This window comes from Ursus americanus, chromosome 25, assembly GCF_024610735.1.
Source record: "Ursus americanus isolate L20-20 chromosome 25, mUrsAme1.1.p, whole genome shotgun sequence".
Classification (NCBI taxonomy): Eukaryota; Metazoa; Chordata; class Mammalia; order Carnivora; family Ursidae; genus Ursus; species Ursus americanus.
Window position 1 is genome coordinate 35,867,352 of NC_142151.1, and position 26,655 is coordinate 35,894,006.

The window sequence follows — 26,655 nt, forward strand, 5'->3', positions numbered from 1 at the left end:
TTTCCCATGAGAGGAATATACTTCCCAGTTCACTGACTGGGCTTATGCCAACCAACTGCAAAAGGATGTGACTCTTTCCATTTCTAAAAAGCTCTAAAAGCCACTATATACTTCTGCCCAGCTCACTTTCCTTTTCCCTTGTCTCTAAAACAGCCTTTCCCAGATGGGGTTGATCTTTCAGCCTGGAATCATGAATGGAAAAGACACAGACTTTAAAAAGATCGTTGGTTGTCAGGTTTGAGGCGGCATAGAGGGAGGGATTTTTAGGGCAGTGAAAGTATTCTGCATGATACTGTAATAGTAGATACGTGCAATTAAACATTTGTCAAAACCCATAAGATGTATAACACAAAGAGTGAACCCTAATGTAAACTATGGACTGTAGTTAATAATGCATCAAGTGTAACAAATGTGCCTAATTCAAGATGTTAAAAGGGCAACAGGAGGGGGGGGAGGTGAAAGACGAACGTGTGAATTTTCTGTACCTTCTGCTCAATTTTTCTATAAACCCAAAACTGCTCTAAAAAAATAGTTGTTTTTTTTTTTAAATGACACGGATGCAGATACCAAGCTGAGAAGAGTCATAGTCAATTAGCAGCTAAAACTTCGTGGGACCAAGAAATAAACCTTTGTCTTTCAAAGCCACTGAGATTGGCTGGTTGGTTGTATGCAACATAACCACAGTGAAAGCAAAACTAAGAAGTGATTATAATGGGCCAGAGTAGACAAAACTTTACACTTTCTGCAATAAGGAGACAGGAAAAAATTTAAGCAGTCCGTGACATGATCAAGTTTCTGTTTCGTCAAAGTCCAACTGCTAAACATGAACATGCCTGTTTATCTTTGCTCCTTCCTAAATACCATCTGAAAAAAACCATAAGGAATTCTGAAAAGGAATAAACCTAAAAGAACAAAAAGAATAAAAAAAGGAAACACAGTAGGCGAGAAAAGGAAATATTGAATATGAAAAGTGGATGGAAATAACTAACAGAGCCCAGGAAGCTGAAACTTAAGCCTGTGGAGGAAACAAGTGAATAATAAACCATTCGGGCCATAGAATCCAAGAAAATCCCAGGGTTGAAAACACCAGGTTCTGCTGAAGAGATGAATGTGTGAAGGGTAGGCTGGATAATGGACTGAAAAGTATTTATGAAGCATAGTTAGACTCCTACCCTTCTAGTCAATAGAAATAGAATGTGAGAGTAGAATAATGCCATTTTTGGATATGAAAGGTCTCAAAAAACTACCTCTCTTTCTCAGGAATATCCTGAGGGGTATATTCCACCAGTGGGGGAAGTAGAAAGAGGAATTCATGGTACTGAGGAAACAGGGAATCCAACACAGAAGAGAATCCCCAGAACAATAATGAAGGGGAAGTTCAAGATGACAGCCTTGTAAAAGGACTAAAAGCAACAAAACCAAATTAGAGCAAGAGAAAAGAGGGTCGTATTACCAGCAGACTGATTAAAAAGTAAAAGAAAATTGAAACCGATAGATAATGCACTCGAAAATATTAAGATAAAATTTATAGCTCTCAAAATTTGGGGAACTCATGAGGCACCTGTGTGGCTTAGCCGGGAAGCGTTTGCCTTCGGCTCAGGTCATGATGCCAGGGTCCTGGGATAGAGCCCCACGTGGGCTCCCTACTCAGCAGGGAGCCTGCTTCCCCCTCTCCTTCCCTGTTTTTGTTCTCTGTTGTCATCTCTCTCAAATAAATAAAATCTTAACGACAACAAAGTTTGGGAACTCGTTACATTCAGTACACAGAATAACAAAACTGAGGGAATTCCATTTTTTATTTTTTTAGAGAGTGCACGTGCACACACGCAGGGTGGGGGAGGGGCAGAGGGAAAGAGAGAATCTTAAACTGGCTCCATGCTCACAGCGGAGCCTGATGAGGGGCTCGATCTCAGGACCCATGAGACCATGGTCTGCACTGAAATCAAGACTGGGATGCTCAACTGAGCCACCCAGGTGCTCCTGAGGGAATTTCCTTCTAGAGAAACTAAAAAGTGACGCACAAAGAAGGAATATAATCATAGTATACTATGTGGCAACTGAACGAATAGTTTTTTCCCCTCCAGCCCAGAATTGTTTAAGAGATCTCTTTCTGGCTCAGACACCCAAACCATTTCATCAGGTCACGTCCAACCTTCTATTTGGATCTTGCTATTCTTTACTTTGTGTGTTCCCCACATTTTTGCATGTTCCTTCACTCACCTAATGTTGGGATTTGTTCCTAGCTCCCCATATCCACTGCCCCAGACCAGTGTACCCACTCAGTGCTGGAACGCTGCTCCCTGCTCCCAAAATCTCCATTCCCTTTGTAAGGCATGTCTAGGGTTCTTCTGTCAAATGAATTTCTTCTCCGTTACCAAAACTTTGTTCCTCCTTCCGGTATTTATGCCAGTTGGTCTTGCACCATCTATAGCAGCCTCCCTCCAGAGAGACTGTCCCCATGAAAACATCTGCTGCCATGCAAGCATTCTGAGCACCACTATCCCAACATCACAGGACCAAGCCTGTGTTTTTTTTCTGAATGGGACACCATGATTTCTTTGGACCTTGAGGTCAGTTTGTTATTCTGTCCTTCACATTCCCATCACCCATGGTCACTGCCTCTGGCTACCCACCTTATTTCAGCTCATTTCTATAGTTCTAAGCACCCTCTCCTCTGGACCACTGCTCCCCTAATTCCCAAAACTTTTCTCCAGTCCCCATGAGAATTACTTTCCATTGCACCAAACTCCCCTGTACCTTCAGATTGAATCTCCTCACAAACTGCTCCATCTTTTCTGTGGTTCTCTGTTCATGCCTGTAGCATTGCACTTACTTCCTATGCCAAGAAAATCTACTCATGTTGGTTTTATCCACTACAATTTAAAACTTGAATGCACAATTGAGGTCTTAATTAAAAACTAAGTAGTCCCTCAAACTTACTGATTTGAAAAGTATTACACAATTAAGTATCCATAATTACATATTTCCCAAAGACTCCAGTCTCTTCGTTTTCTTTCACTACCATAAATGTCCCTGCTTTTCCATTTCCTGCCATGCTCCTTTCAGTTATTCATGCCAACAGTACATGTATTTTCTTGTGGTCATGGAAGGAAAATAAAAGAATGAAAGGATGTCAGATACCCCAATACTGAAAGGAGGAGATATGTTACTGGGAAAGTATATGGAGGGGAGCGGGTGAGAGAACACTTATTTCATTGGGAAAGAGTATACATTAGTACCCCCTCATCTGTGGTTTTGCTTTCTGTGGTCTCCATTACCTGCATCGACCACGGTCCAGAAAATTATCCACTTTCTAATGCACCGTCTGAAGGTCAATAAAGCCTAACGCTGTCACAAAGCCTACAGAATTCACCATGCTCCATCTCATCGCATGGGCATTTTATCACCTCACATCATCACAAGAAGGGTGAGGACAGTACAATAAATTTTGAAAGAGACCACATTCACAGAACTTTTATTAAGTACAGGTGACCCTTCAATGGCATGCATGTGAACTGTGCAGGTCTGCTCACACATGGTTTTTTTGATAAATACACTACAGGACCATAAATGTATTTTGTCTTCTGATTTTCTTAATATTTTTTCCCTACCTTGTTTTACTGTAAAACTACAGTACTTAATACATATACCATACAAAATATGTGTTAACTACTTGTTATCGGTAAGGCTTCCAGTCAAAGGTAGGCTATTAGAATTAAGTTGTTGGGGAGTCTAAAGTTTACGTGAATTTTGTTTAAAGAGTTATTTATTTGGGGGCGCCTGCGTGGCACAGCGGTTAAGCGTCTGCCTTCGGCTCAGGGTGTGATCCCGGCGTTGTGGGATCGAGCCCCACATCAGGCTCCTCCGCTATGAGCCTGCTTCTTCCTCTCCCACTCCCCCTGCTTGTGTTCCCTCTCTCGCTGGCTGTCTCTATCCTGTCAAATAAATAAATAAAATCTTAAAAAAAAAAGTTATTTATTTGAGAGAGTGAGCGAGTGAGAGCACGTGAACAGGGGGAGGAGCGAGGGAGAGGGAGAAGCAGATTCCCCACTGAGCAAGGAGATGGGACTCCAGGATCATGACCTAAGCCGAAGGCAGCCGCTTAACTAAGCCTCCCAAGGCGCCCCTATGTGTTAAAATTTTCACTACATGGGGTGTTGGCACTCCTAAGCCCTGTATTATTCAAGGGCCAACTGCATATTGTTATAATTGTTTGATTTTATTATCAGTTATTGTCAATCTCTTACTGCGCCTAATTTATAAACTTTATCATAATACGTATGTATAGGAAAAACACAGTACATAATGGAGTTTGATACTATCCACAGTTTCAGGCATCCACTTGGGGTCTTGGAATGTATCCCCCGCCAATAAGCTGGGGTGGGGGTGGATTACTATGTAAGTTAGAGAAGCTTCTTCTAACTCTAAGAAAGAATGAGAGAATAAAAGCAGTAATAGAGAATGTTGGAAAGGGGAGAGATAAATGAGGCTGTTAAGTATCAGAAAGAATGGGGAGAAAAGTAGAAGAAAAAGGGTAGGAAACCTCTGTATGTTGGTGTGGTGACGTGTGTGTGTGTGTAGACAGCTGGAGGACTCCACAGGCAGACTGCCCCAAAAGTACTCCAAGTTATACCAGCATGCACAGGCCAACTTCTCTTTTACTTAATACCAGTGTACCTTGACACATCTTGGTACAATCTTGCCACGGTCCATATGGATCCCACGTGAATAGGTCGCTCTTCTCTTCCACGGGTATGTTGAAGGAATATCGTACATCAGGGTTGTACAAATTACCCACACACAAAACCTCAATAGAAATACACAGGAGCATATGATTAATTCATAAAAAGATATTCTTCAAAGACATCATTTTGATGTTTAATAAATGCAAAGCCCTTAACCATCAGTTTACTAATAGGATTAAAACTAAGTCTTATTAATGACTCCTGAGAATTTACCTGCAAAACAACTTCTTCTTCCAGCCGATCAGTACTATTAATTCTTTCAATTGAGCTGTTTGAACCACTGTATTCAAAAATAGCTCCTTGTATGTTGATTTCTTTCTTTGACATACTTACGACAAAATTCCCATTCAAAAGAAAATTCCCTTGAGTGTCAGATAATGCTGTAAAAGAATAGTATTTATGAATAGTAAAACAGTACAGTCAACAATACAAAAAGTATTTTAACTTTTAAAATGCAAATCCTTTTCTGAAATTACTGTAAATATAAATTAATTTTGAGGAAATAAACTGTATTTTACTACAATGTGTTATCTAATCCATACAAAGGGAAGCTACTGCATTATCAGCTAAAGATCTTAAATTTACCCTATACTTTTCAGAGAATGTCAACTTTCAAGAGGCCTGCAGCTTCAGGAGTGACATACAAGATGAGGAAAAACAGAAATCAGAGAGCCCAGGACACATCAGCTCAATCAGTCCTGGTCATCAAAGACCACCAGGAAAAGACCACCACCCAGATTGCTGCAATGTTCCATTTATGCTTCTCTTGGAAAAAAATGTACAAAGCTATAAAATTCTAGGGGTCAATATTCTAAGGAGCTATGCAATGACCATACGATTCTCCGTATAAATGTCTGGATTTTTTTCATGGAGAAGTACTCTATCACTATTGACATACATTGAATGACTGCTTTCCAGAATACTCCTCTCTCTCCCTTCCGGCCCCTTGTTCTCATTCCCATTGACATGTTAATATAAGCCTGTCAAATATGCATTTGTGTATACTTATATGCTATATAATATAAAATACATACATATCATGTATAAAATTTTATGTATAAATACATAAAATAACCTAGTATGCACTCACAATAATTTCCTTTTAAAATATAAAATCACACGGTGTCCACAGTAGTGGGGTAGTAAAATGAAATTAAATTGGTGTTAGAATAATGGGTTTAAATTCAAGCTGTTTCGGGGCGCCTGGGTGGCATAGCGGTTAAGCGTCTGCCTTCGGCTCAGGGCGTGATCCCGGCGTTATGGGATCGAGCCCCACATCAGGCTCCTCTGCTATGAGCCTGCTTCTTCCTCTCCCACTTCCCCTGCTTGTGTTCCCTCTCTCGCTGGCTGTCTCTATCTCTGTCAAATAAATAAATAAAATCTTTAAAAAAAAATAAAAATAAATTAAAAAAAATAAATTCAAGCTGTTCCAATTAATTCCTACGTGATCTTGGACAAACCACTTGCTTAGTTTCCTAACTGTAGCGCGCACAGATATTCCTACTTTTAAATCAGTTTTTTAAATCACAATCAAATTTGGAAAATGTTTGTAAAAGTAAGTTGTAAAGCACTGTGCATTTAATTTTCGAGAGGATATACAATATTTGAAGTGTTATGCTAATGAAAATTCTGTACTAACCAAATACTATTTTGCTTCCTTATATATTTTTCAGTGGAAAAACAACCTTTTTGGAAAACATTTGTTTGGCCTTCCAGGGAACTCCACATCCAAAGCATACAAGTTACCTAGTGCTAAACTTTATAATAAATAATTATATAATAAATATAATAAATAAATAAAATATTTATAATAAATATAAATTTATTTATAATAAATAAATATAATAAACTTTATAATAAAAATAAATAAATAAAAACTTTATATAAATAAATAATAAAAACTACACCCTTGGAAAAAGCAATCTCGAAAGGGTTATTGCCAAATTTGGCATTTCTGTGTCTGTATGGACTGTGTTTTCATGTTACCCTGAGTTCAATCAAAAACCAATAAAATTCTATATTTATCCTATAAAATGAGAATTCCTCTAAAGAATCTGTACTTTATCAAAAGTGGATAGGTCTATTGAAGGAGCTATTAGTTATAATTAAGAGAAATAAAACTTTATGAGAAAAAATATATACATTTCACTGCTTTTGGTTACCAAAGCCAATTTCATAAATATAAGTGTTTACAAATCCCTTCTAATAATTTCACGTATTTGCTCAAGCTAGACTTTGATAGTTCCATGAGTACCTCTTTTACAAAGTATATTGATACCTTATTGGTAAACATTTCTAATTTTTAAACTTGGGCAGAACCTGTTGTCCATTCCTAGGAAGACATAAATATCTACATTTGGAACCTAAGAACAACATGTTAAATACGTACGATATGGTTGCATATATCTACATATATGCGCCCAGGTAATATTTTTGGCAAAAAAAAAAAAAAAAAGAACTGCAACAAGATGTAAAAGGAAAATATATCAAAATATTTACATCTGATTTTGAGAAATATATTCTGCTTTTTTTTATAAAGGGGAAATTGACATAACATAAAATGAACCATTTTAAAGTGAATTCAATGGCATTTAGATATTCACGTTATACAACAACTACCTCTAACTAGTTTCTAAAACTTTTCATCATCTCAAAAGGAAACTCTGCATCCCTGAAGCACTTGTGCCCTTTGCATTTGACCTTATAATGTCAAATTTAAGTCTTGTGATAAGCTGTTCATTATAGATTCAGATTCCCCACTTAAGAGCATTGATAACTTGGGCCAATATTTCACATTAATATGAAGCAGGTATTTTCAATATCAGCTCTATACCACCCCCTAGTCCAGCTTGGTGAGTTGCTGATAAAGTCAATACTAAGTTATTTTCGAGACAGAAGGAAAGGTTTGTAAAGCATTCTTTTCATCTTTGGGCCTAAGTGAAATTTTTTTTAAGGCTAAAAGCTAATTTCTAAAAATAAACATAAAAGAAGCCTGTACCCTAGAAGTACCTAAAGGACCATACACTGGGGCTATATTCAATAACATTTAAAAATCTGAAATCAACTGTTTTTTTTGTCTTGCTTTAACTTAAGCATTTTGTTTCAGGTTTTTATTTAAATTCTAGTGAATTAACATATAATGTAATGTTGATTTCAGGAGAATTCAGTGATTCATCATTTACAAACAACACTCAGTGCTCATCACAAGTGCCCTCCTTAATGCCCATCACCCATTCAGCCCATCCCCCCTCCCCCTCCCACAATCCTCAGTTTGTTCTCTATAGTTAAGTCTCATGGTTTTGCTTCCCCTTTTTTCCCCCTTCCCCTCTGTTCATCTGTTTTGTTTTTTAAATTCTACATGAGCGAAATCATAAGTGTTTAAGTCTATATTTAAGTACTTTTGATACACAGTAAAAACAATAAAATTCTTTAAAGAACATTTAACCATAAAGAAGTCTATAATTAATTTTAGATAAAAAGAAAAGAATTTTCTTCTAAATATACATGCAACTTTACCTGAATATAACCTTTGGTTATTTAAAACACTCTTATGGGGAAGAAGCAAAATTTTCAGAATTTTGTTCAATGTTTTTAAAATAAGATATAGCATATAACTCAAGAGGAAAACATGTATAGGAAGTCAAGATGATTTAAGCTCAGTGTGAACTGAAATGCATGTTTGTTCAAGGGACTCTTCTTGCCTTCTAAGAATTTAGATCAACCGCAGACTCCGCGAAATTGCACACGAATCACATATTTGTTGTTTACTAGAAATGTTTACCAAGGTAATTGTCATCTTCTGGTTTTCCAGAATAGCTGTGCTGAAGAATATCAATGTTTGTTGCTCCTGTGGGAATCTTGACAACAACATTATAACCTGAAATATAATTTTATACATGTTAACTTTCATAAGCTGATGGCCCAGAGGCTATGATAGCTGAATAACTGAAAACATGAACAGCACAGACTTAATTTTACCTTTGAAAAATGATACAGTGTTTACTCTTTTTGAATTAATGCATTACACAATTACTAAGGATTGAGAAAAAATGATTGTCTAGAAATAGTTTGGGATCCTTAAGGTACACTTTTTTCTTACAAAATTCTGAACATAGAATGAGAATGGAGTTAATAGTATAGTTTCTGAGATATTTGGAACACACTCATTTTTAAATTTAACACTAATACTTTTAGATTTTATATTTCCCAGTGGGGAAAAAATAGAGAATCTCGAATGTTAATCACCAGTCCAAAAGATATCAAAAGAGCTGGTCATTGCATTACGTTTACACAGAGATTCAGTGAACAGCAAAATAACAAAACTTAACATTTTTTAAGTTTTTAGTTTCTAGTGTAAGCAGGAATTCCTATAGCTACCCCCAAAATTTTACATTACTTTCAAAAGTCTACTAACAAATTGTCATGAGAAAAATAAAACGTTCATGTGAAGGAAATGAAAATATTTCTATTATATGAGACAAAATTCAACAACACAGGCAGTGCTCGAAAGATGAATACTACATATTAAAAAAAAAATGTTTTCCCTACACAACACTCATTACATAGTTTTCCAAATAGTCTCAGATTTTAAGTCAGCAATTAATTTTGCTCTAGAGATTATTCTAAGTTCTTCCTTTTCCTTATTCGTTTTTCCTTCAATACACGAGTAAAAGGAGTTGTATGAATTTTTCTCATACACAAATTTTGATAAATATGGGATGAAATTAAGAGGAAGTTTTTAAAAAGATTAAATTTGCAGCCCTGATGTGAGATTACCTTGTATATTTTTAGAGTGCTTTTATTTATATCCGTTTAAGGTATTACATTTTAAATACAAAGTGATAAATGGTCTGCTGATTCTGCATACACTATATGCGTATTGGCTGTAACCCATCTATAAGAATAATTTTAATTTATGGTTTTTTCACTATAAAATATTCCTACTACCTATTTATGTCATTGCAGTTACGGTTTTTGAAGAAAGCAATTCCTAGGCATCACAAATGTGAAAGACAAACGCTACCACCAGGGGGCAGAAATGTGACAAATGCTACTCTGTACAAATGAGTTTAATATCTTTTTTCATTTGCAAACTGATTAATTCATAATACAATTTTGGCAAGGTTATATATTTGATCCTATTTTGGCAGATGTGGTTTTAAATAGAAAAAAATTGTTTTTCAGTGAACACAGCCCAAACTTACATAAATGTGCCATTGGTTTTAACAAGGGATCAAATGTGTATGGCTCCCGTGAAATAATGAATCCTAACTACAAAAATAATGTCATATCTAGTAACTAAGATTCATAAGCATCAAAGTAGAAGATGTACTATACTTCTGATACAAATAAAAATATAAATTTAGTGTTTTAAATTATACTGCTTTAATTGAAGCAATTCATACTAACAACACTGTTCAAACACATGTGAACATAATTTAAGCCTGACAATAAAACTGTAAAAAATACATTTTTCATTTTGCAAGCAAAGTTCTAAAGGACTACATTTGTTACTATAAAAAGGAAAAGGTTTTCCCAGAAAAGACTCAGAAGAGAAAATATCTGATATATTCTCATAACAATTTTAAAGAACAATGAAATCATGGACAAATATCAGTTATATACGTAATCCAGATACTTCCTGAAAAGCTAAATATAATAATTCCAAATCAACACTTAATGGCTTCATCCTTCACCTTCAATCATTTTTAATATAGCAATAAGAAACACAGCAGATAAGACAGGTTATAGAAAAAAGTGGTTCAAATGATGAAAGTAATTGAAAGCAAGTTTCCTGAAAAAAAAAACATAAATATATGCATATCAAATTACAAGAACAGCAATAAAGGCACTATTAATTGAGGGACTATTCAAACATCATTGTCAAATAGCCCCGGAATTACTCTAATAAATGCACCTACTTGTATTTTCAAGAATCAGATGAATTCATTAATTCAAGGATACATCTGGTATAATATTTTATATTTAAGAATATAAAATATTGTTTTTTATATTTATGATTTTTATATTTAGGAAATTTTTACTAATCATTTTGAACTAAGGGTACAGAGAGGGTAAAATAATAAACTGTTATGCCTTCATTATATATGCCATTATTATATCAAATAAAAGGAAACATTAAAAACAAATACACAGCTTACCATAATGAGCACTGTTGAAGACACCTGCCATTGTCCTGCATGAAGAGTTATCCCCACCACACACTCCACATTTGTCTCTCTTTGCCTTGGAGTTTAACACGTGATCACAGCCAGCTTGCTTCAAAATAACAATGATTATAATCAGTATTATAAAAGTGACTCATTATAAATATGGTGCTTCCACATACCCCCTGCATCAAAAATCACATGGGATGGCATTTAAAAAAGGCAGATTCCCAGATTTTCTGAATTAAATATCCTTGGAGGTAAAACACTAGGAATCTGCATTGTAACAAACATGGACAATAATTCCTATGTTCACTGTCCATTTAAGCCATTCTTTCAAGAAATGTAATTCAAAGAGACAAAAAAGTATGATTATATAGGTAACACATTTAAAATAACTTCAAAAAGATGTCTTTCATGATTTTTAAACTTATGATCTTAGAACTCTGGAAATAAATTGAGTACACTTGAAAATTTATTTCTCCAATTAATAAACAGCCTAATAAGTTGTGTTTCTGTAAAGAATGAATAATTGGATAAAGGTTGAAAGTGAATGGTTTGGTTCAGGGGCTTAAAAAAACAAGTGCAGGGGCGCCTGGGTGGCACGGCGGTTAAAGCATCTGCCTTCGGCTCAGGGTGTGATCCCGGCGTTCCGGGATCGAGCCCCACATCAGGCTCCTCCGCTATGAGCCTGCTTCTTCCTCTCCCACTCCCCCTGCTTGTGTTCCCTCTCTCGCTGGCTGTCTCTATCTCTGTAATAAATAAATAAAATCTTTAAAAAAAAAAAAAAGTGCAGTTCTCCATGCAGATACACTACAATAACTCTTAGTTCTTTAGAACACTCCTCTGAAGTTTCATGATCAGTAAAGAAAATTTCATAAGCCTCATTCTTTTATACACAAATGTGCATATATCCAAAATGAACTTCAACCAGACATTTTCTGAAAGTAATATGCATCTGCAAGTTCAGATAATCATTGTTTTTCATTGCATAGGGCTTTGTGCTGTTAATTTAGATAAAACTTAAATTTTTCAGGCCACTGAGGACCCTTTTTCTTGTCTCTTGTTTCCTTTCCTTTGAACAGCTCATTAGACCTTTGAGTGCAAAGCATTTTATCACCAGGTAACTGGTAATAGATGTTTGGGTAAGAAAATTGGTACCTTCACCCAAAGAATGAGTTCATAATACTACATTTGTATTCTTTAGACAGAGTTCATTATCCTAGTTCTCAAGCTCACCATTTTTAAGAACACTTTCTGCAATGTGTGTGCTTCAATGTAGGGTCTCATCTGCTTCTCACCTAGAATCCGAAGCGGCCGACCCATCTCGAATCCTCTCCTAACCCAGTATATTCTGAAGATTCTAACATGCAGATCAAATCACATCCCTCACTCAGCTCCAAATCCTTCTAGGGACCTCCAGGACTTCAGCAAAAAGGTGCATTTAATAGTTAGTCCCTACGTCCAACCAGTCCTTTAGTTCCTCACCTTTCTAAAACCTATTCATCCTCAATAACTGGCCCAAGCCTCACACCCTCCATGGGCATTCTCTGAATATTTACACACTTCCCCACAAAACACTCCTGCCTCAATATCCTTCTGCCACCTTGCTGATGACCCCATAGTCCTGCATTTGGATTGTTCTATCTCCCCACAAATCTGTGATCACCTTGGAGTTTATGGCTCTGTTGCCGTCTTTCATCCAGGTGGCTAGAACAGTATCCAACATTTAGTAGGTACTCAGTGAATGTCTGTTGAATATACCCAGGAAGTAAAAGACAAGGATGAAAAGAGGGAGGGGCGAGGGCTGCCTGGGTGGCGCAGCCAAGTTAAGTGCCTGACTCTAGGTTTCAGCTCAGGTCATGATCTCACAGTTATGAGATCGAGCCCCACATTCGGTTCCACATGGCATCTGCTTAGGTTTCTCTCTCCCACTCCCTCCACCTGCCCCCCTCTAAAATAAATAGATGTTTAAAAAAAAAAAAAAAAGGAAAAGAGGGAGAGGGGAATAACACCAGTGATCAACGAGGAGGGGTCACCAGGGAAGGTCACATTTGAAATAGCCAAAGGACTCTACAACCCTGTGTGCTAGTATTTTCCATCTTTTTAAGAAGCCAATTCTCATGACTGGTTTTGTTCTTGAGTACCATACGCAAAACAAAATCATTAAACTTTTCTTAATGTTGAATGAGTCACTCTTGATGACAGAGAGCTGCCTAAGTAACAAAGGCTTCTGACCACACTCCTCAAGATAGGGTGATAGCACTAAAGGGTGCTGCGCTGGAATTCACAAGAAAGTATTCTGAGGTAACAGAAGAAATATTTGGTTAGAGAAAAAGAAGACTATTCTGACAGTCACGTTAAACGTTAAGTTCACTTACCCGGCAGAGGCCTTGAACACAGACGTCATTAGTTTCGGTGCCACAAGGAGTGCCGTCAGCAACCCTATCCTTCAACTGGTAGAAGTTAGTGGTTCCAGCAACCCGACAATACAGTTTACAGCGATCTTTTATGGCAACTGTAAGAAAAAGTTAAATTTGGGGTGTACGATATGACAGCTAGGTCCTAGGTCTTAAGAAATTTTTTACATCAAAAAATATTCTAACTACTTACTCCCACTGTATTTTGGAAGCCACCTCACATTAGGGGAAAGACCATTGATGTTGAAATGTTTACCATCAAAATCAGAGCACTGCTTCTCTCGAAAGTCTTGCTTGCCTTTTGGACATGAATCAGTATTACATGATCGAAATTTCATCCTGCGGCCCACACAGTACTTGCCTCCGTTTCTTGGCCTAGTCAAAGTCATTACATTTTAAAGCACATCAGTACAATATTCTTTCTGCCATTTCCTTCTAAAACTGTTCCATTCTGTCCCAGGATCTGGAAAACCACCTATGCCCCACTCACACTTTTTGTTTAACAGAAGTACGTTACATGGTTCTTCAGCAGTTCAATGGCTAATAAACTGTAAAAATACTCATCTTCAGGTGGATACTGTGGCCTGGAGGGCAGCAATGATAACTTATTCGTGACTTGGTGAACTCACAGGGAACTGATGGGAATTTGTTTAAAATGTAGGGTTTGTTCATTTTGCGGGGGGAGGGGGTACAAAAAGACCCAGTGAGCCACAGATGATAAAGACGATACCATGTTGAAGAAATATATAGGCATCTTCGTTGTGTATATACTACTTATCACTCACTTCAAAGAGTTTCGTGGTATTAATCTATATCCATCCATCTCTTTATTTCAACTTATGCTGGAAAATAAGAACTCTTTTTGTCAGCATTTTTTAAATATAAAGACTTCTGGCATAATTAAGATATTCTGAAATTCAAACGAACTACATCATTTCAGAGTGTGTCCTATCTATGCCTTAAAAATTCTTTATTGCTTACTAATTTATATAACAAACACATTTATAAATCTTTATGGAATCTCTATATTCTTTTAAATATTTCGATGAGGGGGAAAATATGCTTCAGAATGTATTCCAGCTAAAAACACTGATGCATCTATAACAGGAGAAGCAGAGAAAGAAAATACAACATGTCAAACTACATAAGACAGTAAAAAAAAAACGGGTAATGAAAATATGTATTTTATGCAGAAGAGCCAAGACACCTTTAAAGAAGCCAGGAACTTCAGTGGAAATACAGTAAATGTAAAAATGCCATTAGAGTACTGTCATTTTTACAACTTTCTCAACTTTACACTAAATCTCCATTCATATTGTAAAGATTAAGCGAGTTATTTTATTTTTTTTTAAAGGTTTGAATCTACCGAGATAAGGGAATATGGCTTAAAGTATTCCGGAAGTTTTCTAAATCTCAGAGACTTACAGACTGACCTCCAGTTTAGAAGTGAATGAAACTGATGTTTACTTTCTGGTGCCTTGAGATAATCTTAATTTACAGTGACATAAAAAAGACATACTCGGGGCGATTACAGAGCCTAGTTGTGCTCTTGATTCCACCTCCACATGTTCTTGAACAAGAGCTGTATGGTCCCCATGGTCCCCATTCACCATCTACAGGACGTGCTTCCAGTTCTTTGTTTACACACAGCCCATGGTGGCAATGCTTTAAAAAACAAAAACACAAACACAATTATTCATATGCACCCAATGAGAATATCAGTAATTATAAAAGCGTAAATATCAATAAAGAAAATGTATACAAATGAAAGCACAATATTAATTCAGAAATGTGATTACATTTGACGCTCATAAATATTTTCTGAATATCTGCTAAGTAACTGTAAAAAGATCTGTGGAATGAAGAAAGAATAGGAAATTTCCCTTGCCTTTGAGATTTTGAGTCTCATTGGCAGAGGGAAGACCTGCTGTATGGGGAAAGTATAGTAACATGGAATTTTAAGTGAATGATACGATATACATCTGTGGTTCTGGTTTTCTATGCAAAGATATAGATCACTCTCCCACTCTTGTACCTAACTTTTTACTTCATCGCATCCAAAGTCTCAATGATCACTTTCTTACTTTCATCAAGAAAATGGAAATGTACAGAAGAATCTGCTCACAGTCTCCTAGTACTCCTTTTACCCACCTAACAGCACCTGGGCTCAGTACTCAGCCTCCCCACCTGTTAGTGTGTGTGAAAAATCCAGGATCCTAGGGAAAGTCAATCCCTCTACCTGTGCACTTAATCCCAACCCCTCACTGCTCAAAACAGCACTGCAACAATTCTCCCATCTCTCCTACATCATCACTGTTCCAGTCTCCTCTAGATCAAAGCTAACAAAAAAGTGGTCCATGCACTATTGCCAGTCTATGAACTAGTCACTGCAAGGAGTACAGAAATTGAAAGCATTTAGAAACGTTATTGGATTTTGACAGTAATTTCATGCTTATCAAAGTTAAAGTTGGCTTATATTTGTTTTCATCTCCAGAAACATTTCAAATAATCCTTGAGCACTATTTCTGATAAATCCAAGAATGAAAAAGATAGAATGTTATATTGTACAACCATGTACATTAAGTCATTGTCAGGTGAGTTCCACCATATTTTCATGCAAGTGGATTTACTACCACTTTTAAGTATTTAAAAGATAGTCTTACATGTAACATAGTCACAAGATAAAGAGACTAAAAGAGTGTTAAGGTAAAATATAGGACATTTATTTAAAATTTCTCTTGAATAGAAGGCCCATTGAATACTGAAAATGGCTAACGCGTAGGAGCTCACTATTTTCAATTAATTTTTTTAAAAAAAGGAATTTATATCTATCATGATTCACATGTTTTTACCCCAAATGCCATTTCTGCTTTTAATCTACATAGGATTTAAAGTAGGTCCCCGTATCTCAACACATTTACCTTGAATTCCAAAAAATCCAAGCCCTTCAAACCACCTCATTGGTGAATTATTCAAATGGCTAGTGAGTAAATGAAAAGATGCTCAAGATTGACGTGATCAGGATAACACAAACGAAAACCACAATGATATTCCATTTTGCACCTAAAATGGCTATTATTCTGTTAAAAGATTGACAATATCAAAAATTGGCAAGAAATGCAGAGCAACTGGAACTTTCATACATTGCCTGCGAAAGTTTAAAATGATACAGATATTAAAGATCAAACATTAAAATTCAGTTCTAGCTCCAAACTATGAACTGAAGAAGTCCACTAGAATTTTGGTCCTAAAATAATGTTCCACCATTTCAGAGTACTTTGGCTACTGCAAACATTGTTGAAGTCCCAAATACAACTTAAATATTCAATTCATTCATGATGCAAGCTATATTCATGGAAAACACACACCTTTTGATGGAAGGCATCAGAGACAAGGGCAGTAGCTGGTACAAACATTTCAATAAGCAACAGCTGGTAAAGCACAAGGTCAGCTGGTGAACCTATCTCAAGTTTCTACTTGTACCCAATGTGAAGTTAACCAAAGAGGCAGCACTAGCCAACCCAACAACCAAGCAAGTGCTCTGTTTGTGCTGAGGTAGCTCAGAGAAGGCGTGAACAGACTAAAACTTATTCAGTGCAGACAACACTGGTTACCAAGGCCAAAGGAACTTGCCTTCATTCTGAAGCACCAAGTACAACCTGACTTCATCCTTACATGTTTATCATGGCAAACCCTATCACTCAGCATCATATTTGCAGATTTAGATTAGTTCATGCTGATGTTAGAATGGTAAAAATGTAGGATGTTTAGGCAATTTTACGAATATATTTTAAGACATTTACAACCAATAAATATCTGAAGAAGCCACTTAAAAATTTCAATTATACTTAATTGAATTTTATGGGAGAAAATGTATACAATGGTAACACCCTTGAATTTGGGGAAATTGCTGAAATATTAGGACCTTTATGTCTATACTCACTGTTAACAAGTCTATAATATACTTAGATATCTATGTTGTTACCCATATAACTATAACATTCATTTGCTAGATTTTGAAAAAAAAACAAGGGTAAAATTAAAAATTTAATTCACTTGACTGTGTACTATATTAAATCAACATGGCAACATTGATTCACTGCAGTAAAAGTTGACGAACAATGAAGAGTGTTGAAATGCAGAGCAATCACATCCTTGGATAATCTCCTGATACAAGACTCACCCTTCCAGAAAACCTACCATCCCAGGACCACAGTTCGTCCCATCTGCCAGTGGCATGTGCTGAGTGCGACAGCCCTTGTGAACTCCTTCTGCACTAGTGCACCAGAGACGTCTGCATTGCTTCTGCAGAGAAACAAAAAGGCAAGAGTAAAAGAACACTAGAACCACCTGATCAATTTAGTGCAATGCATTGGTTTATACATTGATCTTACGTATTTCATGGTTTCATGGTCAGAGCTAGAAATCATCAGCAAAAAAATCTTGAAATTCTTGTCATCAATTTACCTCTAAACACATAAAATGGCAATGTTTAGTTTTGAAGAACTTTTAGATTTTCATCATACATTGAACAATGGGGAGAGAAAAATTAGAGTGGAAATATTTAAAATTATGGGAGACATTTTTCTCTTTGCAAGACATTTTTCTAAAGGACTTTTTGTTGTTAAATGTTATTCACAAGGAGTTTCCAAAAGCCTCTTTTGATACGATGATAGAATGTATGAATAATGTGCATAGAAATACTGTATAATGTATACTGGTTTCCTACTTTGTGAATATAATGCATACTTTCAACTTTTGAACAAAGGGTTCTCAAGTTTTCACAAGAAACAAAATCCACAGAGGTTCACAGGAGCTATACCCAAGATAATTCTCTTCTTTTTCTGAATTTAAATTCAAAGTTTATTTAGTGTATAAGTCAGGTAAAAAAGAAATGTATCTGCAGCAAAAGAATTAAGTTAAATCTTCCCTCCTCCGTAGTGGATATTTAAAAGCTTAGTAACATTTTTTATTATAAGATTTAAAAAACAATATTATTATGTGGAATATTCCTTGCCGATCCCTGCACTGTTTTATTACTTTTATTCATTCATTCAACAAGCATTTAGTTTGTGACCCCCAGTTTGTGGCAGATCCTGAACCCTGGGGATACATATTTCAATGAGTGAATGAGGCTGCATTCCTGTTTCAACGATCCTCATGACCTAGGAGTGTATCTAACCTATGAAAAATCCTCAAAGTTATAAAATAAAAGTTTAGTGATAACAACAGGGCCTAAATTTCCTTTCTATGGATTCAAATCTATGTAAATTAAAATGTAGTCTATTAGGTTCCTGGAGCTTTTAATATAACTCATTATCAAGACACTTAAATTTTCTCCCCCACCCAAAAAAATAGTATTTTGAACATAAATATTTGAATGCTTTTAATTTTCAATAAGCTCTCGGTGTCTATTTTTTAAATGGTAATACTTCACATAGGATTTTGTGAGGGTTAATGACAATTTTTAAGTACCTAACATAGTACATGGCATATAATAAATAATAAATTTTAGTTTTTTTTTTTTTTTTAAAGATTTTATTTATTTATTTGACAGAGATAGAGACAGCCAGCGAGAGAGGGAACACAAGCAGGGGGAGTGGGAGAGGAAGAAGCAGGCTCATAGCGGAGGAGCCTGATGTGGGGCTCGATCCCATAACGCCGGGATCACGCCCTGAGCCGAAGGCAGACGCTTAACCACTGTGCCACCCAGGCGCCCCTAGTTTCCCTTTTTTTAACGCCTTTCTGGCAAACAGCAAATCTCTCTAAGACTTACAAACTTCTAGGATACATTTAGTTCACCTTCTGTTCAAGAGAATAAACGTACAGTTTTGAAGTATCTTCTAATCGTAACTTTATATTTTTCAAAAAAGAAAAAAAAAAAAAGGACAGAATTTTTTCTTACCAAGTAGGGACATACTTGCGATCCAGGACCAAACATAAGTTCACATTGCTTGTTTACATCATACATTAATCCAGGAAGTTGTGAAGACAGATCATATATCCTTCCATTTGGTTTGTCAAGAAGGCATTCCCCATGACCAGTACTGTACCAATGACAGAAAATATTCTGAATATATGTGGATGCATAAGATTCTTTATCACATTTACTATATTCTACAGTTTCAAAGAGTATCAGTATTTTTTCATAATTTAAAAACCAGCTCATATAAAAGTCAGGAAGAAAACCTCACAATTCACAAAGGATTTTTAAGGTGTTTGCTCTCATTTGAGCCCCACAACTGCTTTGAAGATACAATTCTTAAAAAGAACAATAACAAATTCATCAGGATATAATTTGTGAAACCTATTCATATAATCACTCTACACTTTTGATCTACTTTGTTGCCCAACAGTAATGCCTTATATTTAGTGCCCAAATTGTCAAGATGTGAAAAAAAGTTTTCAAATCATTTGAGGAAGTACAGTAATAGTTCTAAACAACAAAACAAAGGAATTTCAGTAAGCGTCATGCTGTCTCCACTTTAAAGAGGTAGAGTTTGCATTTTGGTTCTACCACTTCCCAGGATGCGTGGCTGTGGACAAATTAACTTCCCTGAGCCTGAGTCTCCTCATCTGTATTAACAGTGATACTGTTCACCTTGCAAGTTTCTATGAGAGGATATGTACGAAGGACTTATAAAAGTGGTAAATAGCAGGGGAAACTTGTGTTTATTACTCCTAGTTTGTAATGCAGTATCTAGTGTACAAGAAACTGAAAATGTTCAACTATTCCAATTGGGTTAAAAAACAATTTGTTCCAAAAAAGTAGAAAGTGTTTGTTCCATTGTCATAATTTAAAAATTTAGAAATTTTTACTGGCTACAAAGATATTAAGTTTTGTCCAAAACTGAACATATAAACCTAAAAAAAAAGAACATACATTTTAAAAAAATTCCCATTGGAGAGAGTCCCATTAACCCCTTTCAAAAATAAATACATCCGCTGATATTGTTAATATCTCAGCTGTTGAACAAAGCTATATGCAATCACGTAGAGATCAGCAACTGTGTATTATCCTTTTAAATCAACTCCCCATACAAGGATAAATAATCACTGATAATTTGAGGATATATTTATGAACATATATTCCAAAGCATGGTTTCATTTACTCCCACAATTCTCATAAAGAGAGGTAACCAGAAACTGCATAGATTGGTGATTATAATATGTATAAGAAATAAATATCGCATTTATACCAAAAAAAAAATCCCTGGAAAGAGTTTGGCCTTGCCTTTTGGCAACTTTCAGTAACTATGATAGAAATACCATTTGAATAAAAGTGGGAAGTAAAGAAACCTGGTGAGAGATGAAGAGACGAGGCAAGAAAATCTGGATCTGCCTCCTTTCTTCAGACCTAGGAAAATCCTCCAAAAGAATATGTAAACATACAGACTCCACATCTCTCTGGCTATACAGCGCTATTTGGAAAGTGTATAGTTTGACTTTAGCTATTGTCCGTCCTTCAAAGGCACCTCAAACATGAGCTACTCAAACTCCTCTCAAAATATTACCCAGTAGCTTCTGAAAAAAATGCAAATATACACAAGGAAGCTGTGAATCTCAGGGCTCCCCTCGAAAAGGAGTAATCCTAATTAGAGCACCTAAACTGTAAAAAAAAACCAACCAAACAAACAAAAAAACAAAAAACAAAAACACGATAGTTAGGTCTGACCTGCCCCCTCTCCCCCGCCAAAGTATTTTAGGAGTGAAACATGTATATACAACTCTTTCCTCGTTTTTAAAAATACATTGTACAGGGGCGCCTGGGTAGCGCAGTCGTTAAAGCGTCTGCCTTCGGCTCAGGGCGTGATCCTGGCGTACCGGGATCGAGTCCCACATCAGGCTCCTCCACTAGGAGCCTGCTTCTTCCTCTCCCACTCCCCCTGCTGTGTTCCCTCTCTCACTGGCTGTCTCTCTGTCACATAAATAAATAAAATCTTTAAAAAAATAAAAAATAAAAATAAAAATGCATTGTACAAAGTACACTTAAATTTAAACAGAAAAACTAAACAGAAGTTGAACCACTTTAAAAGAACATACAAATTTCAAATTCTATAGTCTAATAAATGTTTCCTTATTTAACTAAAGTAATATAATTTCAGACTTACTCTAGGAATTCAGTGATATATTTCTGACTACATTTTGACCAGGTCCAAGGACTTGTGTGGTAATTTAAAGTTGGAGCCATTACGTGATATTGATGTTTAATTCCAGTTTCTTTACATTTAAAACTATCATCATGTGGAACATTAAATCTAAAAATAAAAATAAACACTTAAAAAAAGAATATGAAAATATGAATATAACATTAGTAACAGATCTCTTCTCCTTATAAGGTAAAATATAGGTAAGTCCAATCACGTCGAAATTTATACTCTTGATCTCGCCCATAAAATATTATAAAACCAAGGTTATCCTCATGTTTAGAAGCACATGATCTGAGAAACAGTAGATTATAACTTTGATCAGTAGCACAGCCTGCTGATTTGGCATGTGAGTCCAAACAATCAAAATATGTGGACTCTGGCTCACCTCATCACGATATGGATACAGCATTCACATAAATACTTGCAGGTTTCAGCATGCATATCCTAAGAGATGTGTGTAGGAAGGTTACATAAAAGTGATACCACATTAGTTTGCAGATCACTGACTCTTACTACAGTATCAAAACTTCTTTAATCCCTAATTCCTTATCATTCTATAGTATCCATCTGTTTTATATGAAACAGCCTAAGTATTGTTTCTGGTCTATACTCAGTACGTGATTATTGATAGAACTGGAATAGCAAAAATGTTCCTAAAGGGCAACCAAATCTTCCTAAGAGCAATGATATTAAATAATTAGCTGGCCAGCAACAGAGCCTATGCATTCTTTTGAGGACCTAAGTATGAACTTGCATTTAGAAGGAACACTGAAACCACCTAGCTCAGCTCTTTGCCTGCTGAGATTTGTACTTAAAAATCAGTCTTTTAATTAAACTACTTACCCATATTCTAAAGACACCTAAAGAGTTTTTCAGGAAGAAAATAAATGGCTAAGATGGTAGTCTCTGCAAGAACAGTTTTCCATTAGTTAGTAGCCTTGGAAACAAGCTAATAGTGCTTTCCAGATGTTGTTGCAAGGCAACTACAGCCCTGAGGTAAGCTCATGATCCTATCCCCATTTCAATAATTTGAGTGTGCACCTTGCTGACAATCATGAAACATAACCACGCTAAAAGGGAACTGAAGATGCACTAATTTAAAAAAAAAATGATTTCCACTTGAAACTATTCCTGCTGATTACTCTAATGATGTAAGGCATGACCAGGAAAAGAAAATGTAGTCAAACTAAAAGAGGCAACTCTAGCCCCAATTCCTTATTAGCATATCAACAAGAAATCCCAGGAGTGCTGAGGGTACACATGTGGAATCCCTTTCAGAGGATGAGTTTGTAGGGGTTTCTGACTTTCCATGGAAGCTCTGAGGCTATCACAGGGAATTATGGCCTCTATTCTTAGAGCGTAGAACCCCAGTAGAATTTTTAATAATGCAGGAACAGATAGAACCCCTGATTTTTACAAAAAAACAAAACCGAAACCAAAGAACAACATGTATGAAGCTGGAGAAATAACTTTAAAAAAATCTTTTAATGATTAAGAAATTCCCACATGCCACATTCTCTGCTGGGGCTCTGAGCTATAAGAGCAACAAGTGAGTTGGTATATTACAAATATTACCGGGAGTTCCCCAGAACCAGAAGCCCCGGCAGGCCCTCCCATAAGATGGAAGAGGACAGTACCTGGTCATGTATGGGATAACAAGGGACAGAGGCCAGAAGTGCTTGTCATGTAATCCAATACAGTAAATGAAATAAAAGAATTCCCAAGTTCTAGTTCTTTGCTTAGTCTGTTGATCTGTGCAGCCTGTCTGACCTAACATAGATCACAAAAGAGCCAGAGTTAGCATTTCAGGGATGAAAATTACACTAACAGTATTTTTAAAGACATAAAGCTGCTAATTACTCAATTGAAGATGGAATTTCAGGCATTCTGTGCAATGATTAATAGAAAGCACACTCCTGAGGTAGAAGGTACTTACACATGCCCAAGCTCATGGGCTATGGTAAAGGCAGCACTGAGTCCATTTTCTTCACTAATAGAGCAGCTCCGTAAAGGATCACACAGGGTACCTAATTCTGCTAAGCCTGAAAAATTTCATGTTTGTATTTCAAAATGGGGAAACATCAAATCATAAAGAACTTAATTTTTTTAAATTTTTTTTATTATGTTCAGTTACCTACCATATAGTACAGCATCAGTTTTCAATGTAGTGTTCAACGATTCACTAGTTGTGTATAACACCCAGTGCTCATCACGACATGTGCCCACCTTAATACCCATCACCCTGTTACCCCCTCCCCTCTGCAACCCTCAGTTTGTTTCCTGGAGTCCATAGTCTCTCATGGCTCGTCTCCCTCTCTGATTTCTCCCCCTTCAGATTTCCCTCCCTTCCCCTATGGTTCTCCATGCTATTCCTTATGTTCCACATATAAGTGAAACCATATGATATTGTCTTTCTCCGCTTGACTTATTTCAGAATAATCCCCTCCAGTTCCATCCATGTTGATGCAAATGGTGGGTATTCATCCTCTGATGGCCGAGTAATATTCCATTGTATATATGAGCCACATCTATAAAGAACTAAATTTTAATGCATTTACTATTGGCATTACTACTTAGAAAGGGATGCAGAGTTGGCTGTTAGTATCACAAATATTTTATAAGGTGAAGGAAAAAAAGAACAGAAGGATTTATCTGCAATTGAAATCTTTTTACCAATTCCTAGATTCTTTTACTGATGAAAATAACCCAAAATATGGGGTGAATAATTGTTTAAAAAAAGGAAGGGGGGGGAAGTATTTGTTACAGGAAGGATGAAATTTTAGGCAACATTAGTGTGGATACTAGAAAAGGCAATGAATGTTTAAATTGGTAACAGAATATAGAAAATAGCACAGAACACTATAAATTAATGAATTTACTTTAATATTTAAAGTTTTGAGGCAGTATACAATTATGTACCTATAATTGAGTGATTATATGTTAAGTGCATAGATTAGCACCTGGCATCTAATATATGTTGAATAAAAAGATTGACATATTAAAGGCACCCAATAATTTTTTTAAATATTTTAGAATATGTATCCTATTAAGATCTATTCAGTTTTTAATATAAAGAATATCATTCAGTGCCAATGTGCTGCTGAAAGATATAGTATGAACTGACTGGAAAGCAAAGACAAAAATTACAGCTGATAGAGTCCTTTAAAATAATCCAGAATAAGAAATTGAAAATGTTCCTTACAACAATCTATAGTCCATCAACTCAGTTTGCATTTATTTACCTTAATGGCACACTTTTTGCCACTATTATCCTTCAGTATTTTCTTGTAAATTATCTGCTCTCCTAGGACAATTCCTTTCATAAAAAAGCAGAATTTTTCATATATAACCAGTTGCTTACTGGAAAGTTTTTGCATTTGGAAATTTCTCAATATAGAGTAAACCTGTATTAACTACTGTGCTTTAGCTCTATACTCCTCTGTATTCTTTTCATAAAGCTGAAAAGCATGGACATTTTCCTAGCATTAAGGTAAATTTCCTAACAATGAGAATGTTTTTGTTGTGCTTTAAAAAACGTTGAACTGAGGAATCTAAAAATGCTGGAAAAAGTTCAGACTAACAAGTTCAATCACCAACACTTTTATTTTAATAAACAAAAAAGTATTCGATCTCTTTCTGAACCCACAGTTAAAGGGATGGCTTGGGCAAAGGTCCTCCCAAAAGCATTTTCTTAGTTACAATTAAAGCCAAAAATGAGCAAGGGAAAAAAATAATATTATTTAAAAATCTTCTGTCACAAATATGAAAGAATTGTTTTCCTAAAGTATGACTTCCTACTTGTATGTGTAATTTTTTTTAGTCAATTTTGGTCAATTTTATATTTCTCCTTTAGAAGTTAAAACTAAACACATTTTTATTGAATATCTTGCTATTTCCGTGCCTTCTTTAGTATTTTCAATCTGTTAAATGGCTCAATTTCCATACATTCATTTTCAGGACTATGTAGATTTTTTTTTTTAAGATTTTATTTATTTATTTGACAAAGAGACAGAAAGAGAGGGAACACAAGCAGGGGGAGTGGGAGAGGGAGAAGCAGGCGTCCCTCTGAGCAGGGAGCCTGATGCAGGGCTCGATCCCAGGACCCTGGGATCATGACCTGAGCCGAAGGCAGATGCTTAACAACTGAGCCACCCAGGGGCCCCAGGACTACGTAGATATTTCAAAAGACTATTATCACCCAAACTTTACGTTTCATGCTTTAAGATGAATATATTCCAAGCTAAACGTTTTAATCATGTAACAGATCCAGGGAAATATGCATTGTATACGGTTAAAGACCCAACTCAAATATGCCCATAAACAGGCAACAACAACAAGTCAAAGTGAATACATAACATTATGGCACCAGGAAGCTAACTGATGGTTTGTGCCTAAATTCACTCGAGCTGATATTGGGTTCTATAAAAATGGCTGGTCAAAGAATATAGTAGTATGGGCCCAAATCTGTTACAGGTTCCCTGTGTTTGGAAGTTCAAGGAACTGCACAGAGTCACCCAATCTAGCCATTTTAAAGAATGAAAACCATTTTTCAACATACTTTGCAAAAAGGGCTCAGAGACTGGGACAATGATATCTACAAAAGATAACATATATAGCAAGATATCTGTGATTTTTTTTCATAGATTTTGGAAGAGAATATAAAATACTAATACTTGTGTTAATACAAGTTGTGCAGCCTTGGGCAAATTATTTATTCTCATCTATGAACTGAAAGTTGTTCTTACTTCATAGGTTTGCTGCGAAGGTTAAATGAGTTAAATCACATAAAACCTTATAATAGTTTAAGATATATAGTAAGCACTCAGGTCAGCTATTATTATCATTACCTTAATGAATGATTTCAGGGGTGCCTGGGTGGCTCAGTCTGTTAAGCGTCTAACTTCAAAAAGTTTAATTATTCATTAGCATTACATATTAATAGACAAGTCAATATTATTAAGGATACAAATCTCGAAAGAAGACCTACAAATGGTCAACAAATATAGGGGGGAAAATGCTCAATATCACTAATCATCAGGGAAATGTAAATCAAAACCACACTCTACACCTGTTAGAATAACTGTCAGCAAAAAGACAAGAGAGATGGGGCACCTAGGTGGCTCAGTCAGTTAAGCACCCGACTTTCATTCTGGCTCAGGTTATGATCTCAGGG

At 36.0% G+C, this 26,655-nt stretch overlaps 1 protein-coding gene across 3 annotated transcripts in view; it reads right to left on the reverse strand.

Annotated features, from left to right (window-relative positions):
- The window catches only part of ADAMTS20 (ADAM metallopeptidase with thrombospondin type 1 motif 20), a 176,838-nt gene that overhangs the window by 77,369 nt on the left and 72,814 nt on the right, over window positions 1–26,655 (reverse strand). For 2 of the 3 annotated variants that reach the window (XM_087855784.1, XM_045801246.2), the window contains exons 8-18: window positions 23,419–23,524; window positions 21,444–21,590; window positions 19,238–19,379; window positions 17,533–17,637; window positions 14,852–14,997; window positions 13,526–13,707; window positions 13,294–13,430; window positions 10,907–11,024; window positions 8,527–8,622; window positions 4,959–5,125; window positions 4,678–4,807 (exon numbers count right to left, since the gene is read on the reverse strand). In XM_087855784.1, coding sequence (XP_087711910.1) covers window positions 4,678–4,807; window positions 4,959–5,125; window positions 8,527–8,622; window positions 10,907–11,024; window positions 13,294–13,430; window positions 13,526–13,707; window positions 14,852–14,997; window positions 17,533–17,637; window positions 19,238–19,379; window positions 21,444–21,590; window positions 23,419–23,524 — 1,476 coding nt within the window. Of the gene's footprint in view, window positions 1–4,677; window positions 4,808–4,958; window positions 5,126–8,526; window positions 8,623–10,906; window positions 11,025–13,293; window positions 13,431–13,525; window positions 13,708–14,851; window positions 14,998–17,532; window positions 17,638–19,237; window positions 19,380–21,443; window positions 21,591–23,119; window positions 23,253–23,418; window positions 23,525–26,655 lie in introns of all 3 variants that reach the window. The other variant, XM_087855783.1, reaches the window with a different exon arrangement.